The following is a 16,863-nucleotide window of genomic DNA, read 5'->3' as shown; positions in this document are numbered from 1 at the left end:
TTGAATCAATACAGCAGCTGCATGATCAATTTTCTTAAAGTGCAATATGAATTTATAAAATGTATAATTTTTACCCCTTTAACAGTTTTTATAGTAGATCTTCGTGTTGTAGCGACTAATCATTAGCTCAGATTGAGGCGTCCATGTCACAGCGGCTTCAAGTTGCATGAGTCTGTAACTCTTTACCGCCATCTAGTGGATGACTTTTACAAGTGAATTTAGATTAAATATTTTTTCTTACATTATGAATTATCAGATGTCTGAATACATTTTTTAATGTTTTGAGAAATCCCTAACAGCACTGCAGGTAGATGCATTTAGGAATAATCTTGGATTTTTCCTCATCAAGCCAAAGGAACGACTGGTGTACAGGTTTATTTTCACATGGCAAACATTGGTTGACAATTTCCAACTGAATGCAACAAGATCAGGTCCCACTACTAAATCAGCAGCAAAGCAAACATGTCTTAATGACAAAAACAAAAGGAATTTCTTCAGTTTTAAAGTTCTTCTCAGCAAAAGAAAGTGAAATTATTGTTAATAGAGCACTTACAGAATACAAGATTAAAATCAGCCTACTGTACAACTGCTACATTTACAGGTTCACACACACGTTTAATTTTCAGACAAAAATACACATCTGATTTTTGTATTACACACCCTCTTTTCAGCCTATTAAAATAATTCTGTAATCATAAAAATCTCATACAGTGTATATACATGTATTTGATGCAAGTGTATTTCTTCACAATACACACAGACATGCTGCTAAGCTCTCTTACGATTGGACTTCTTTCATTTGGTCGTTGTCTTAAGCCTCTTTTCCACCTGACGTGAAAGTGGTGTGTAACGACACGAAGGCGTTTTACCAGGGAGCTCCCTTCCAACCAGAAGCGATTCTGACGCAAAAAACGGAAGCAAAAGCGTCCCACACAGCCATTCTCGTAAGGTCACATGATCACGGGAGAATTGCCAGATGTGTGATTTTGGAATTTATAAGCAAAAAGACAGCTACATGCATCCAAAAAGGTCGGTGGCTTATTTTGTTTCGTTTACATTGGTTAAGAGGGATTTTTACCGGAAATGAAGTACGTTTATTTGAACATTACTTTTATTTTGAAAGTTCAGATGTTTCAAGTACCTTTAAAGATGTTGCTTTTGTATTCAACATCCTGTCTGACTCAATCTAAAATGCAGATGCTGAAGTGTTTAAGAAGCGTAAAAGTTATCTCTTTGCTTCTTGGACGCATCCAAAATATCACACTTTGCTGCTGGTGGAAAGAAACCCGTCCACTATAACGCCATGGCCGTTCGTGACGCTCTCACGACCGGCGGAAAAGTGGCTCAACATGCGTGTTTGGAAATAAACGGTGCAGCATTTATCACTTTACCCGATTAACTGGGTGTCCAAAAAGCTCGGGGCACTGCTCCTCGCCTTTTGCGATCCTGTCGCACTTTTCAAACAGGTCGTAGTTGATCTTGTCGGTGATGACGCTGTCCTGTTTGTATTCTGGGTGCTTCGCGACAAACTCCCTCATCCATTTGGCCATGGTCATCATCTCACCTAATTTAGATCAACAATAGGTGGAATCCATGATCCTTTAAACACTAAAAGACATTTAAACTGACGTAGAAGCTTACCTGAAGCACGTTTCTTGATGAGTTTTAGATAATTCAAAATAGTGCATCTGGTGTCGACGTCTACTTCCATGTTTTCCAGGTAGCAGTTCAGGATTGGGATTAGCCCCTGAAATACTCCTTCCTGGTGATTAGGAAGTTGAGGGAGAAATTTAACAATTACAACTGCACACTTGGCAGTTTTGATTTGCTTTTAGCACCACCTAGTGTCCATTTTTTCCTCTTTTTTCTTTCATTCAAAATAAAAACAAATAAAACATATAAACAATAAGAAATGCATAACAAACAATCAAATTTGAACGAAAAGGAGCAGAATGAAGAAAAACCTTATAATTTCTGCCCCCTTTTCCAGAAGAAATAATCAATTTATATACAATTTCTATTTGTCAGACACACATACAGATTCATTTTAAACTTTTTCCTGTTCTAAATTCCAGTGCTATCATGATCATTGATTTAATTTACTTTTTCATAACTATTTAGTACACTCAATTTGGTACATTTTTTGAATATATTAAATGACAGTTTTTTAAATTTCCCTTTTAAGGTTATTCCATAATTTAACACCATTCACAGATATATTCCATTCCTTAATTTTAGTTTAGTTCTACATCTAGGTTTTGTAAACACATCAGTTTCGTTCAGCATGTCATTACTAGTTCTCTTTTCAAATATCCCCTGAATGTTTGTTGGCAGAGTACCTAAATTGGCTTTATACATGGTTTGTAAGATTTTCCAGTCTTTTAAATCATGAAATTTCAGTAATTTATATTTATAAACAATGGTTTCGATGGATCTCTACAGCCACTATAATTGATGATTCTCAGAGCTCTTTTCTGTAAAATAAATAAGGGTTGTGTATAGTTTTTGTATGTTACTCCCCAGATTTCTACACAATAAGTCAAGTATGGAACGATCAGTGAATTGTACAATACAAACAAACCAGAATTAGTCACTAAAACCTTGACTATGTAATACCCCTAAGGATTTGGCAATTTTACCTTTTACGTAACTAATATGGGATTTCCATGTCAACTCTTTATCAATAAGAACTCCAAGAAATTTAGTTTCTTTTACTCTTTGAATTTTAATCCCATCTATTTCCAATGACACATCACTGTTCTTTTTATCATTAAACAGTATAAAATTTGTTTTATTAAGATTCAGTGTCAATCTATTTATAATCAAACCAGTTTTTAATTTTAATCAGTTCATCATTTATCACTTTAGCCACCTCCTCAATATTTGATCCTGAGTAAAACAGTGTTGTATCATCTGCAAATAGAATGTTACTGTGTCTTAGATATATTTACCAAGTCGTTAATAAACAAAATGAACAGTTTAGGTCCGAGGACAGACCCTTGTGACACGCCACAATTAATTTCACATAGTTTTGATGTATGGTCCTTTATCTGAGCAAACTGTTTCCTTTTTTCTAAATAAGTTTTAACCCACTGATAAGCCACACCTCTTTTTCCATACCGACTTAATTTTCGAAGTAACCTTGAGTGATCAATGACGTCAAAAGCTTTTTTCAAATCAATGAAAACACTAAAAGTAATTTTATTGTCAATTGCTGTTGATATTTTATCCGTTAATTCCATTATTGCCATTGCTGTGGAATGTTTAATTCTAAACCCATATTGTTCATTGTTTAAAATATTATTTTTTTCGATGAATTTATCCAACCTTGATACAAATACTTTTTCCAATATTTTAGAAAACTGTGGAAGCAGTGACACCGGCCTGTAATTATTGAAACTATGTTTATCACCAGTCTTATACAAAGGAATGACTTTCGCTGTTTTCAATGCGTCAGGAAAATTTCCAGTAGAAAGTGGCAGATTACAAATGTAAGTGAATGGTTCAATGACAGATTCTATGATGGTTTTATCATGTCCAGATCCTGATAATCGGTTGATCGTTTGTTTCCACAGTTTTTTTTACAATGTTTCGTATTTCTTCTTTATCTACTTTGTCAAGGACAATACTATTGACAGTACTAATCATTGTGGTCAATTTATCTTCTATTATTGGTTTGTTTTCCATCAAACTCCTACCTACATTTACAAAAAAAAAAAAAAAAACATTAAACTCAGTGATTTCTTTATCATCATAAATATTTTTTTGTCCTTGACAGTGATTTGGAATACTGGATTTTGTTTTCTCTCTATTAGTCACACTGTTTAGTATTCCCCAAGTAGCTTTTGCATTATTTTTATTCTGATTCAATAATTACCATAATAATCTTTTTTTTGCTTCCAAATTATTGTTACCAATTAATTTTTATATTTTTATACCGTATTTTCCGGACTATAAGTCGCTACTTTTTTCCCACACTTTGAACCATGCGGCTTATAATGAGGTGCGGCTTTACTGAAGATTTTCCTTCACCTGCCAGGGGACATTTTAGCAGAAAGTGAAACTGGTGGAAGTCAAAAGTGGAAATCGAAGGAAGTGCTCATTTTAATTTAGCACATGTAAGCAGCCAGCACGACGAAGAATTTTTTTCAAATCCGTACCCCCTCTTCATGGTAACTAGGAGTTCATATGATGCCACATTTAAGTTAGAGGCCATCCATCTGGCAGTAAAGGAGGGAAACAGTGCTGCCGCATGTAAGCTTGGCATGAATGAATCCATGGTTCGGCGCTGGAGACGGCAGCGGGAAGAACTCATTCAAGCCAGCTTCACCCGGGGATGATGACAGCAACACGCACAGCGACACTGACATCGCCACAGAAAAGGTATGTGACGAAGCTCTTCTGAGGCTGTTCAACTCCGACACTGAAGAAAAGGACTTTAATGGCTTTAGTACGCAAGAGGAAAATGAGAGCGAATGACTTCTGGTAGGCAAGTGTGTTTTATTTACTAACCAGGCATGTTTTGTGTGCAGTTTTTATTTTCTAATCATCCAGGGCTTATTAATGCTGTGTCAGCGCTGTTCTTTCTAAACATGCAAATTACTGGTAATAATGTGTCAGTTCTGTTTTTATTTTATAACCATCCAGAAATATGAATGCTATCAGTGCCGTTTTCTTTTCTAAACCTGCAGGCACGTTCACCCGTGTTTAAAATGTGTTTTGTTGAATTAAAACAACAACGAAAAACCTCCGTTTAGCATCTTTCTGTCTAATTATCTTATGCTATGGCCATACATGCGCTGTGCGCCGGGGACCTGCATGTGGCTGCTGCGCCGCGGCTTGTACCCGAGTGCAGCGTGTGTGTGTAGAAAACCTTTTTTGTTGGTGCGGCTTATATTGAGGTGTGCTCTATAGTCCGGAAATTACGGTATCTATCTTCTGCTTCCCTTGTTTGCAATTTAAAAAAAACTCCTCTATTTAAATTATTCTTTTTTGCACACACATTCTTTAATCCCTTAGTCATCCAAGGCTGATTTTCCCTTTTACCTGTAGATTTGATTAATTTGCAGTTATCATATGACTTCAACAGTATTTTCATGAAGGATGTGTATGCAGCATTGACATCACTGACGTATACCTCCTTCCAATTTTGTTTATTAAGATCTTTGGTTAATGCCTCCATGGCTTTAACTGATTTATCTCTTCTGTAGTTTATGGTGATGTTTTGTTTTATGGAATGTTTGTATTTGAAGACTGCGAAAACAGGTAGGTGGTCACTAATATCCGTCATTAATATCCCAGTTTTCCGGACATCATCCTTATTGTTAGTGAATATATTATCAATGATTGTTGCACTCAGAGATGTAATTCTATTTGGCTTGATTATCAAGGGAAATAAACCTACACTGTACAGTGAATCTGCAAAATCCTTAGTTATCTGTCCAGCCTCATGTTCTAAATTAATATTAAAGTCCCCAAATAGAAAAAATGTTTTGTATTTAATGTGATCAACCAATTCAATAATTTTTTCATTAAATATCTCAATACATGATCCTGGTGTTCTATATAAACAACTAATTAAAGTATTTTTAGCAGCTTCATTGCTGATTTCTACAGTTACAATTTCCATAACATTATCTTCCATCATTGTCATTTCCTTAACTAGTTTACATTTTAGATCTGATTTAATGTACAGGGCAACCCCACCACCTCTTTTATTTTTTCTATTTACAAAATAAAGTTCATACCCTTCCATTTGTACTTCATCCATCATATCATCTTTGATATTTAGTAGAACCAAGAGCAAAACTTATTTCCTCGCTGCACGTTCAGTCTTTTTAACGCCTCACTCTAACAGCTGAAATGTCTCCCCAGCCTTTATTACTGTGTACAGGAGTGATTCATCATTAAATCAAACGTGTGTGTGTGTGTGTGTGTGTGTGTGCGTCTCTAGTGCTCCTGTTTCAGAGGGTAGAAGAAAGACTAAGTAGAAGAACCGCTTCCTGATCATTTACCAAAGAACATTCCAGAATGGTAACATTTGCATGTAAACTAGTATTTCCTCCTTAAAGACTGGAATGTTTGTAGCGATTGTTAAAATGTTTGACCTTGCAAAAAAACAGTTGGAAATGGTTAGTTTTGACTAGCGGATTTGTGCTCTGCTCCCTCCTTCCCGAGGACCGGCATAAGTCAAAGAAACTGATTTTTTCTGACCCGAATGTTTCCTCTACTTTCTCACTCACATCCTGTCTGCTGCTAATGCAGGAAACAGGGTAAAAGACTGAGTGACCGATTGTGTTTCAAAAAGAACAAGTATTGCACCGTTTCTCAGTGAAAGAATCCTTTAAATGACTGCAAACTGCAATTCGACCACTAGATGTCAGTAGATAATAATGAGAATCAGAACTTGATTATTAAGCTAAACTAACTAATAAAAACCACCTTTCCATTGATGATTGTGTCAATGCTCATCAGCATGTACTCCTCGTTTCCACAGTCGGTTTCTAAGCCGTTCTGAGCAGAAGCAGCACCATCAAAGACCGGGTTGCAGCCTGTTCAAAACAGAAATGATGAAACAGCGGCCAGCTGGATTTGCATGCAGTTCTACTTCCTGTTTCATGTACCTTTAAAGATGTCTTTTCTGAAGTAAAACATTCCATCCAGGACAGCGTTTCTTTTCTGTGCCACCTTCATGTTTTCATCAACCTATAAAAATATTTTTATTCCACATCAGTGGAAAAAAATTCATTATCCATCGCCGGGGTTGAATGTTAAAATGGTAGAAGTATCCATTTTCTATTGTTACCTTTGACAAGGGGATTAAGAAGTCCAGTTTGTAGGACAGGATGACTCTGGTGAGCAGGACGACAAAGACCACATATGCAGCATTCTCAAAGTCTGTTAACTGCACCTGTGCGCCAAAACCAAAACATCCGTCTCTACAAGTAGCTTAATCTACATTCAGATTAAAAACTTGTAGTAAATACCTCCATGGGGCGAAATTCAACCCTCCAGCCGATGTCAGAGTTCGGAGGTGGGGGTTTAAACCGCATCGACTGCCAATTTGTCGACTGAAGGTTCTACAAGAAGTTTGATTAAAAACATTAAGTCCAATGACCGGATTAAATGTAATCTTCACATTAACAATTATTTGTCATCTATGGATTCCGTTAATCCAAACCTCAAAGTGATCAGACTCGTTTTCGTCGTCTAAGTGGATTTTCTCCTCAAACACAGAGAGCGGGTCTCGTATGAAGAGGTGAGCTATGTGCTGAGCCAGCAGATTGTCAATCCCTGGAAAAACCAAACCCAACACATTTTCATATTTCACAGCTGTAGGAGCATGCCCAGGTGGATTTAAACAAATCGTACCTGCATCGAGAAGCTGCTTGTTGATTTCCTCGTCTATTATCAAGTTAATGTCGTTGTACTTCTCACCACAGCAGGACAGATAGCTGTCAATCGAGTCATATCTGGACTTGAAAATCCTGTATTTGTTGTTTTTCAAAGGCTGAAAAACAAGATTAAAAGGTACAGTTGGGAGTCTTATTTCCTGATATTTGGAAATCTCTCCTCGGATTGTATGGTTTCAACAGGAATCTACCACAGACTTTTTGCTCTGCAACATTGATGTTTTATCAACACAACCAGGGAGGAGTTCTGCTGTGTGGTGGAGTTGCTAATGTTGCCAAGTTGCTTAAGGCTGTGGGACACTGAAAACACTTTTGTAATGATTATTTCTGATTACAATCCATCACTCAGTTTTTCATGCAGGCTGAACATGAAAATAGTCTCCTACACCCATCTCCTGCATTAGCTTCGGAGAGAAACTCTAGGATTTGAAAATCCTGACAGATCTACATCAGGCTGTCGCTTAGCATTCATGGACTCAACCATCTTGGCTCATGACGGAGAAGGCTGTTGGTGTAGTCTCCAGGAAACAGCAGAGAACATGTCAGCTAGTAGAAGCTAGCCATTAGCATTAGCAACTCCACCACTCAGCAGAATGACCCCGAGGCTTTTGTTATTTGTGGAGGTAAAACATTCACGCTGCAAGCAGGGCCAGATTAACACTTCGTTGTACCCTGGGCAACAATATTCAAGGGCCCCATCATCATGGCCCAAGGATCACCATAAAATGGTCACATACAGAATATTTTACTGTAATATGCAGTAAATATACTCAATACTTGAATGCCTGACATCACGTAACCCGCTCAGGGCAACCTTTGGTCCTCTCTTCATTGGTCAGTCTGCAGGGGGGGGGGGGGGGGGTCATTTTGCCTTGGCCCCCAAAATGTCTTGAAATGGCCCTGGGTGTGTGACAGTTTTGAAGGTGATCTGAATTGTATCAAATGCATAAATATGACGTGTAGAACTTATTGTTTTATACAGGTAAAAACGTGTAGTGGAGATAAATCTACCTACATTTTACTTTTCAACACTTAGTTTTGTTTCCTTGTTTTTATTTAACTATTTCCTGTCCTGTCTCTCATCTTCCTGCACCTCCTCTAAACTCTCCAGAAAAACTGCTGCCTGGATTCTTACTTTTTCACCTCATCAATTACTTTTGAGCAGATCAAAGGGATCTCCTGACCGCAAAGCGGAGAGCACATTTCGATGCTGCGTCAGTGAGGTGAAATCGCCGCAGCACAGGTGATGAGCTCCGCAGTAGCAGAGCACTTCAGGCACAAATAAGACAGAAAGTAGAGAACATGTGCGGACATGAACGATCGTGTGTTAATTATAGTTTTTTTTGGTTGCGCCATTTTGAGAATGGACCGTGCGCTGGACGCAGCAGCCTGGAGCACTGCACACCAACGATCATCGCTCTGCTGCCCTCTGCTCAGAAGAGTCCATAAATGATGTAATATAGGTAGAAAACTTTTTATCCGGCTCCCCTGGATGTGTAGGATATCCAGCTCCCCCATAATTCGATCCCTGCTCCTTCCTGGATGAAAAACCGGACATTTTCATCAATAGGCTACAAAAAAACCCCCGGACAGAGAGTGAAAAGTGGACATGTCCGGGGAAAAGACGACATATGGTCACCCTAGTTTAAATATAAAGCGGGAGATTACAGATACAGTATTTTGCTCATGCTCTTGCTGCCCTGGGCCTGGGCCCTTTAGAGTTCGTGGGCCCCTGGGCAATTGCCCAGTTGCCCATATGGCTAATCCGTCCTTGGCTGCAAGTCAGTAGTAGCGTCGCATATCTATTATCCGATCTGAGGAGAGATGCCTAAATATCAGGAAATAAGACATCATAAACATGCTGTTTGAAGCTCAGCAGTGATGTGAGTCACTGTTTGTTCCTGGAAATGTTGCATAAGCATTCTGGAGGTGGGGCTTAGTGAGGTACGCCTGAAGGCGGGTTGGAGCTTTGAATTGTATACTTTCAAATAGTTGCAGCTTTTTTTAAGAAATACTATCCTATCTTTACTTTATGTTATTTAAATCACCTCAAACTGGGACGTCAAACCAGGTGGAGCTTTGCAGTGAAAACGTGTTAGATATGGTATTATGTGGTGAGCCGTACAATGTGAGAAACTGGATTTATTCATGATTTACTGGACTTCATATCAAAATCTGAGAGGTACGACTATTAAAGGACTATTCTCAAACACTGAATTAAGTTTGCATCAATGACCATCTTTAATCATAATGAGTATACATCAATCATTTTCTAAATGCAATTAACAGAATAAGAAATCTAAAATGCATCATCTATAGGAACATTCCAGTCTTAATTGAACTTTGGCATCTTCAGCTCACCTTTAGCCCACGTTCCTCTGGAGTCCTGTCATCCACCGAGGCAGAAATAACTCCCCAGCGACAATCAATGTCTGACACATAGCCTCTGTAGAACGGAGAGGCCGCACTCAACGCCATCTGCAATGAGTGAAACATGATCTAGCGCAAGCAATACATAAAAAAAGGTTTATCTTCATAGTAAGGGACTGATCACTTGCTTGTGTAGCAGTTGGTGTGATGAAAAATAGATCAGGAAACAATCCATACAGCCACTCACCACGATGGGGCAGAATGTTGCTAGTTGGTCATAAAGATACCTTGCCTCATCAATGCTGCAAGCCTGGAATGTCACCTGCAAAAGCAGCACAAATGAGGCTGAAGTGCATTTATAAATCACTTATTATGACGGTAGGGCTGCAGTTACACAAATAAGTTATAAATTATTATATAATCCACATCCATGAACAAAATAAACAGATTTGGCAGCTGGGTCAAATCCTGCTCTACCTGCAGGCAGCAGTTGCCCATGCCAAAGCCCATGCAGTCCATGTAGATGTGGTCAGGCAGAGCTGCCCGCGCCGCTTCACCGTCGTCCTCAGGAAACTCCTCCACAAACGGAGCCGGGGTGCGCTGGTCTTTGAAGACTGAAACAGGAGAATACAACAAAATCGCTTTAGAAAGACCCTTTTGTGTGTCGTAAAGCTCACAAGGTCCAGAAAACGAATCATATGACGAAACATTAAACTCATCAGGAATGTTTTAGCTAATGTGATTTTAAAATTAAATCAGATTCTGCATTTTCATTATTTTTGAAATAAAAACTTACTGGGCACATTTATTACAACTTTCTCTCCCCTTCGATGGCGAATGTTTCTTGTCAGAGTGCTGGGGGGGGGGGGGGGGGGACAGTTAACCTCAGAAAACTCCCAAAAACAAACGGTATAAATGAAAATTTTATGTTTTCTAAAACTCTAACAAAGCCCACCTGAATCTTGGATGTCCGTTAATAGCTTCATCTGGAAAAAACAGCGACTTAGAAACTCCCTTTTCAACCGGAGTGGGTCGGTACTCTGGCTTGGTAAAACCTGGACAACCTAATCTAAACAAAGGACTTCAAACATGAGACTACGCACATCATATTTTATATTTCAGCTAACTAAAAAGTCTGTAAAAGAAATAAAAAAAGCTGAAATGCTGTTTGAACACCGGCACCTTGGAAAGGAGGTGATTGTGCAGAGGGTTTGGTTCTGACTGAGGACAGACGATGCCTCCAGGCGCCTCTTCCTCATGTTGCCCTCTACCGTGTTGAACTCCGACATCGTCCCTCCGTACGGCTGGCCTGGAGTTCCCTCGATCATGTATTTGCTGTACTCTGGTCTCCAAAGTGTGGGGTGACTGTAATAACATGAATCATGTTGTGGAAACATTCGACTTTTTCTGCGTCAGCCCTAGTGACATTATCACAGTGACCTTAGTCATTAGATAAAACAGCTTTTTTCTTCTTCATGAGGTGGCGGCAAAAACCTGGCGGCCCACTGATGTGTGCAACAGAGGGGCAGTAATGAGGAACGCACGGGATCTGCTATCGTTACTGCCACTGGTATTTACCTCTGGGTGAAGTTAGCAGCAAAGATTTTACACTGACGTCATGACCAGTGGGCTAACACAACACCCTCCAGCCTGAATGAAAACATTCACAGCGGTTGGATGGTTGATTACCTTTAAAGAGGGGCTACTGAGGTTTGGAGATGTTTTGCAGGGAATAGTCCTTTCATAAATAATGGCCATCCATTTCACAGAAAAATTAATAAATGCCCACCACACTGCAAGGTGGTAAAAATATAATAACCGGAGGTGATTTAAGGCAATGTGCTTTTGTTTAGAAAATAAAGTAGGAGAGGTTATATTTGGAACATATTTTGCTGTATTGTTTGAAAAGGTCTTAGCATATTGATGGCTACCAATAAATTAAATGTTTTGTCAAAAAATTGATTACTTTAATCGTGTCTGAAAAGTACAATCCTAGAAAAACCTCATCCGATCATCATTCACATAACTGAACCATGACTCATCCATCAAATTGCCCTCTGATCGTCTCTGAGCATTACCCTCCATGTGCACATTCTTAGTTTGAAGCAGCTCAAAAGGAAGTAAAGCCAGAACCGGGCTGGCAAGATTTGGAATAGGGCGAATTCACTTAAGGAGTTAATTTACAGGTTCTGTTTTGAGTCTGGTTCGGTTCTTGTTGGAAAACAGGTGACGGATCTGTCGTCTGTGAGCGCAGCAGGTGTTTTGTCAGCTGGCAGAGCAACATACTTGCGTACACATGTGTATCCGAAGTCAACACGGTGAAGAGAGTGTGATAGGTTCGGGAAGTTTTGACTAGTTGTTTGTCAGGTTTTTCCAGATTGTCGGCTGCACTGAGCTGCTGTGACTTTGAAGTTAAAAATAAACTGATAAAGCAAAAATGTGCCTTGTTTTTCACCATGAAAAACACCACACTGAATTATCTAGCATACTAAATAGTTATATGGTTACGTACATGCATTAGGAATTACTAGGGATGTGTATTGGTGAAATTCTGGCAATACGATACATATATTGTATCGTCTCCTCTGCATCATGATATCACCAGGGTTTCCCCCAGCCCTTTATAAGCCTGGCGGCCTGCCAGGCTTTGTTTGCCCACCCGCCAGGCTAAGCGTCATGCCCCGCCCCCCGCCCCGACCCTACCGTGTCCGCTGACACGAACGGCGCAATGAAACTAGAGCCCTCCATCAGCTGATACTGGTGAGAAACAGCAGCGGAACGAGTGCAACCACCCCATCCCCGCTATCACGGACGATATTAGCGATTTTTTAAAGACTGAATTTATTGTAGGAAAATTCAAACAGTCCAAACTGATATGTAACATGTTTAACATGAGGTTTCTGAACCATGATAGAGGGATTTACATTTCAATGGTGGAAACAAAACCCACTGCACACTAGGGTTGTCAAGGTAACCGGTGTAGCGGTAAACCCCGGTAAAAACGTTGACAATAATAATAACAGTCTATTTAAAAAAAAAAAATTATCTCGGTGGATTACCGTGGCTGCGGTGTAGGCATGGTGACACTTACCAGCCACCGTATCATCTGCTGAAGTTGCTGGCGGCACATGCGCACTTTGTTGTTTACGACCAAAACTTTCTTGAAGCGAAAGCTGAAATAATGGCCAAAGGAGGAGACGGCAGCGCTCAGGACATTTATTATTCCTCAAAGAAGACAAAGTGGGAAGTATGGGCAGTTTTTGGATATTTGAAGAATGCCGAGGGACAGTTGATAGAAGACGGCTATCCTGTTTGCAGCACGTGCAGAAAAAGTGTCTGTGAAAGGCAGCAACGCTTCATATCTCATGACACATCTGCGTGACCATCACCCACAACTCTACAGTCAACGCAAGGCAAGCTAACGTTAGCGTTTTAGCTAAAATGCGTGATCCGAGGATTTGGGTTGAGGGAGAATGCAACGAGTCGCTATATAAAGCAGCCGCAGCGCCGCTACCTGCATATAAACCGTGTCGCGGACACCCCCATGTTGAAATGACGCTATGCATTACGGGGCTCCCAGGGGCAGATAAGAGTTGGTCTCTCTCCGAGAATAATTATGAATTTAACAATGATTACTGCCTGATGACATTTTCCCACATCTGCAAAGCTCACTGGAAGGACACAAACCAAGGACAATATTTTCCTGATATAGGGGTTATTACTCAAGTAAGGGTAAAAAAAAGTATCTGATTAAAAGGCTACTTGAGTACTGAGTATAATCTTGTCTACTATTTTTTAAATGATGACATCAAACAGACAAAAAATAAGTTATGGGCAAGTATTGGTATTTTAAAGACTAAAGAGGAAAAATGTAAACAAATAAACAAACATAATTACAAAATAACACATTTTAGGCAAAATTTAGACACAAACTGAGGAGAATATTTCCCTGATATACAGGGTTTATTTGTCTGAAAATGTAACGCGTTTTAAAAAATACCGCGATAATACTGAAAACCGTGATAATTTTGGTCACAATAACCGTGAGGTTCAATTTTCACACCGTGACAACCCTACTGCACACTGCTGCCAACAAGCAGGTGGCCTTTGAAAAACACCAAAAGAAAAGAAAATACGCAAATACTTGCATGTAAATCCCCCCCCCCCCCAAAAAAAAATCGATACACGGCTTTTGAATATTAATATAATTTGCAGTAAAAAATATTGCGATATTTTGCCAGATCAATATTTTCTTACATCCCTAGGAATTACAGCAGAAAAGGTGCAAACAATGGGTTGACAAGGTAGCGTTATGTTTTTATGGCCGTTTGTCTGGTATTATAACATTTTCTGTGAACATGCGATTCTGTGACTCTTGGAGTAACCTCAAGAAAAGGGGAAGATGTTCCTTGGAGATTTATTTTTTTTTTGCCTAAAACATAGCTTGCTTGAACAGCTTTCTTTCAATGAAGTGGGCTCTACCTTAAACCATCAGCTCATCAGTCCTGTTGGATGTGGGCACCATTTCTCCCAACAGTGGTTGTTCAGGAAAGCAGTAACTATTTTTCAATGTTATGCAGATTACTGGAGTTTGTTCTCAACTCTTTCTTTTTACAATAATAATTAAACTCCGCTGAGACACACCCATCTATCCACGATCCATCTGTCAGACGGCAATATAAACAAGCATTGGTAAACCAACTGGGTCATGTGTCAGATCAGGTAACTCATCACTCAACACAGGTGTAAATTACGTGCATGCACAATCACAAAAGGCACACACGGCTTTCCTGGGTTTTAATTGGACACTCGGTGGCTGAACATGAAAACAGTATTCTACACCCACGTCCTGCATTAGCTTCTGATAGAAAATAAATGATGAAATATTAGGATTTGAAAAGCCTGACAGATCTATGTCACACTGTCACTTAATATTCACAGATTCACCCATCTAGACTCGCAATGGGGTAGGATGTTGCTGGTTTAGCGTCCTGGAAACAGAGAACGTCTGGACTAGCAGAAGCTGAGTGTTAGCATTAGCAACTCTACCACACAGCAGAACTCTCAGCCTTGTGTTATTTGTGGAGGTAAAACATTAACGTTAGAGTCAGTGATAGAGTCACGTTGTTGTTATCCAATCCGAGGCAAGATGTCCAAATATCAGGAAATAAGATTCCAAATCCTGCTGTCTGAAGTTACTTTCCGAGCTGATACATGTGCTTATGTTCCCCCCAGTGAATTACAGGGCATTCGTTCCTACTAGAGACCACTATAATACATCGATTAAACGAGAGTTCAACACCTTTAAGTTACATGATTATCTGGTAGAAGTGCAGCCTCGTTACCAAACTCTTTGGATAAAACGAGAAGCAAAAAAAGACATCAAACTTACTTGGGGTTTATATTTTCACCCTGCTCTTGAAGAGTTTCCAAAACAGCATTTCCATTCAGCACCAGTCGCACCTTTTTATCTTTGTCATCCAGTTCCACCAACATGTACTCAACCTACAGCGAAGACAGGCAAAAACATCATAGACGTGACATACAAATTTAAAGTTTTCTATAGACGACAGGCACGAAGCAGAGGTTTTACGGAGACCAGAGTGGGACGCCATCACATCATTTCCAATTCATCAGTAATGTTTCCTTGACTTTGACTCTGCTTCTGTGTAATCCCCCTGTCTGAAACTGGGATTAATCTATAACAACAGCATTCCACATCGATTGAAATTGAAGACCTCGTGTTCGAGCTGTAGCACACTGAAGTTTTGGTGAGCCACTATCAGGAAAATGTGTTTTTTATTCTTAAATAAAGAAATACATAAAAACTGCTACACATCCACGCCTCTCCATATGTAGGAGGGAAGACTTTTCCAACGTGTGTGGAAATTGTTAGAACTTGCTTCAGATTAGCGTTTTAAATCCAAAATGAATCATAAAGATGTATTTATTTAACGAACTTGCAGCTTCTAAAGAAGACAGGTCAAGCCATTTAAACAGATTTTTCCATGGGAAAAGGCATCAGATTTGTTGCGGCAGGTTCAGCTAAGGCTGCATCAATAACAGCTCTTCACCACGACACGCATGACTGGCAGATCAAACCCACTGACTATACTGGTTCAGCCCAAAGCAGCATGACTTTTGTTTTCCTTCACTTACCTCATCTCCCCATTTTAGCACGTCTTTCTGACGTTCTTTGACCTTGTGGTAGATGTTGAGGAACTGAATGATGCCGTGCTTTCTGATGTGGTCTGCACATTTCCTGGTTTCCTCCCAGGTCAGCGGAGATCCTTGTGACAGCAGCCCCATCGCACACAGACAGCCCGGAGGAAGGGACGACTCACGGCCGGCTAAACGAGGGTTAGCTACCGAGCTAGTTTGTACTCGCAGGGAACTGAAATAAAGTCTCGGTTCTCGAAACACCGGAACGGTTTCGTTCTGTTAGGTGGCACGGAAGAGGTCGCAGGAAATATAACGAAACTCCCGGTGCGGTTCACGCAGTGTGCCCGTTTGGTAACCTTAGCTGTGCATTCAGAAGAGACAGGCCCCAGCTCATCACCTGCTAAAGCCTCGTTAGCTCGCTAACAGCACCGAACAGCTGATGTTAAACTGAACAAGTGTTACCAGAGTCCGGTAGCCTCGGCTCGGAGACACGAGCTGAGCCTGGTGGACTGACAACGAGGTGAACCAGCACTTTGTCGTTGCTCCCTAACCAGACTGACGCTGTACTCTGTTACGCTGTGTTGTACGTAAAACCGCCCTCCTGTTTTTAAGCACGTGATTCATCCAGGCGGAGCCGAGTACATCCCTACGTGACTCAGCAAAAGTTGGCCCCTTGTACCTAAAATTAATATAATATAATATAATATAATATAATATAATATAATATAATATAATATAATATAATATAATATTAGCTACGCAGAGGCGGCTCCAGAAATGTATTTTTCTGCAGGTGCTATGAAGGAGCTAGTCTTTTTATTGAGGGTGCTATGAAGGAAGTGGTCATGCGTACCTATTGTTCTCTAAAACACCTTCAACACTAGCAGATGCGTGCACAAAACCAAAACAACACCTGAAA

General features: G+C 39.9%; 1 protein-coding gene across 1 annotated transcript; it reads right to left on the bottom strand.

Moving 5' to 3' along the window:
• Positions 1–935: 935 nt before the first annotated feature.
• gclc (glutamate-cysteine ligase, catalytic subunit) lies at positions 936–16,323 on the bottom strand. The gene is made up of 16 exons (XM_015976378.3): positions 15,942–16,323; positions 15,175–15,287; positions 10,965–11,147; positions 10,738–10,851; positions 10,579–10,637; positions 10,260–10,396; positions 10,030–10,104; positions 9,774–9,890; positions 7,372–7,510; positions 7,181–7,293; positions 6,987–7,079; positions 6,806–6,910; positions 6,624–6,705; positions 6,442–6,551; positions 1,642–1,762; positions 936–1,564 (listed from the first exon to the last, which is right to left on the bottom strand). The coding sequence occupies exons 1-16, from the start codon at positions 16,089–16,091 to the stop codon at positions 1,383–1,385; spliced, it is 1,893 nt and encodes a 630-aa protein (XP_015831864.3). The 5' UTR covers positions 16,092–16,323; the 3' UTR covers positions 936–1,382.
• Between the last annotated feature and the right edge of the window lie 540 nt (positions 16,324–16,863).

The sequence above is a fragment of the Nothobranchius furzeri genome, chromosome 12 (genome assembly GCF_043380555.1).
Source record: "Nothobranchius furzeri strain GRZ-AD chromosome 12, NfurGRZ-RIMD1, whole genome shotgun sequence".
Classification (NCBI taxonomy): Eukaryota; Metazoa; Chordata; class Actinopteri; order Cyprinodontiformes; family Nothobranchiidae; genus Nothobranchius; species Nothobranchius furzeri.
Note: the sequence above shows the minus strand (reverse complement) of the source record. Positions and strands in the feature narration are given on the sequence as shown.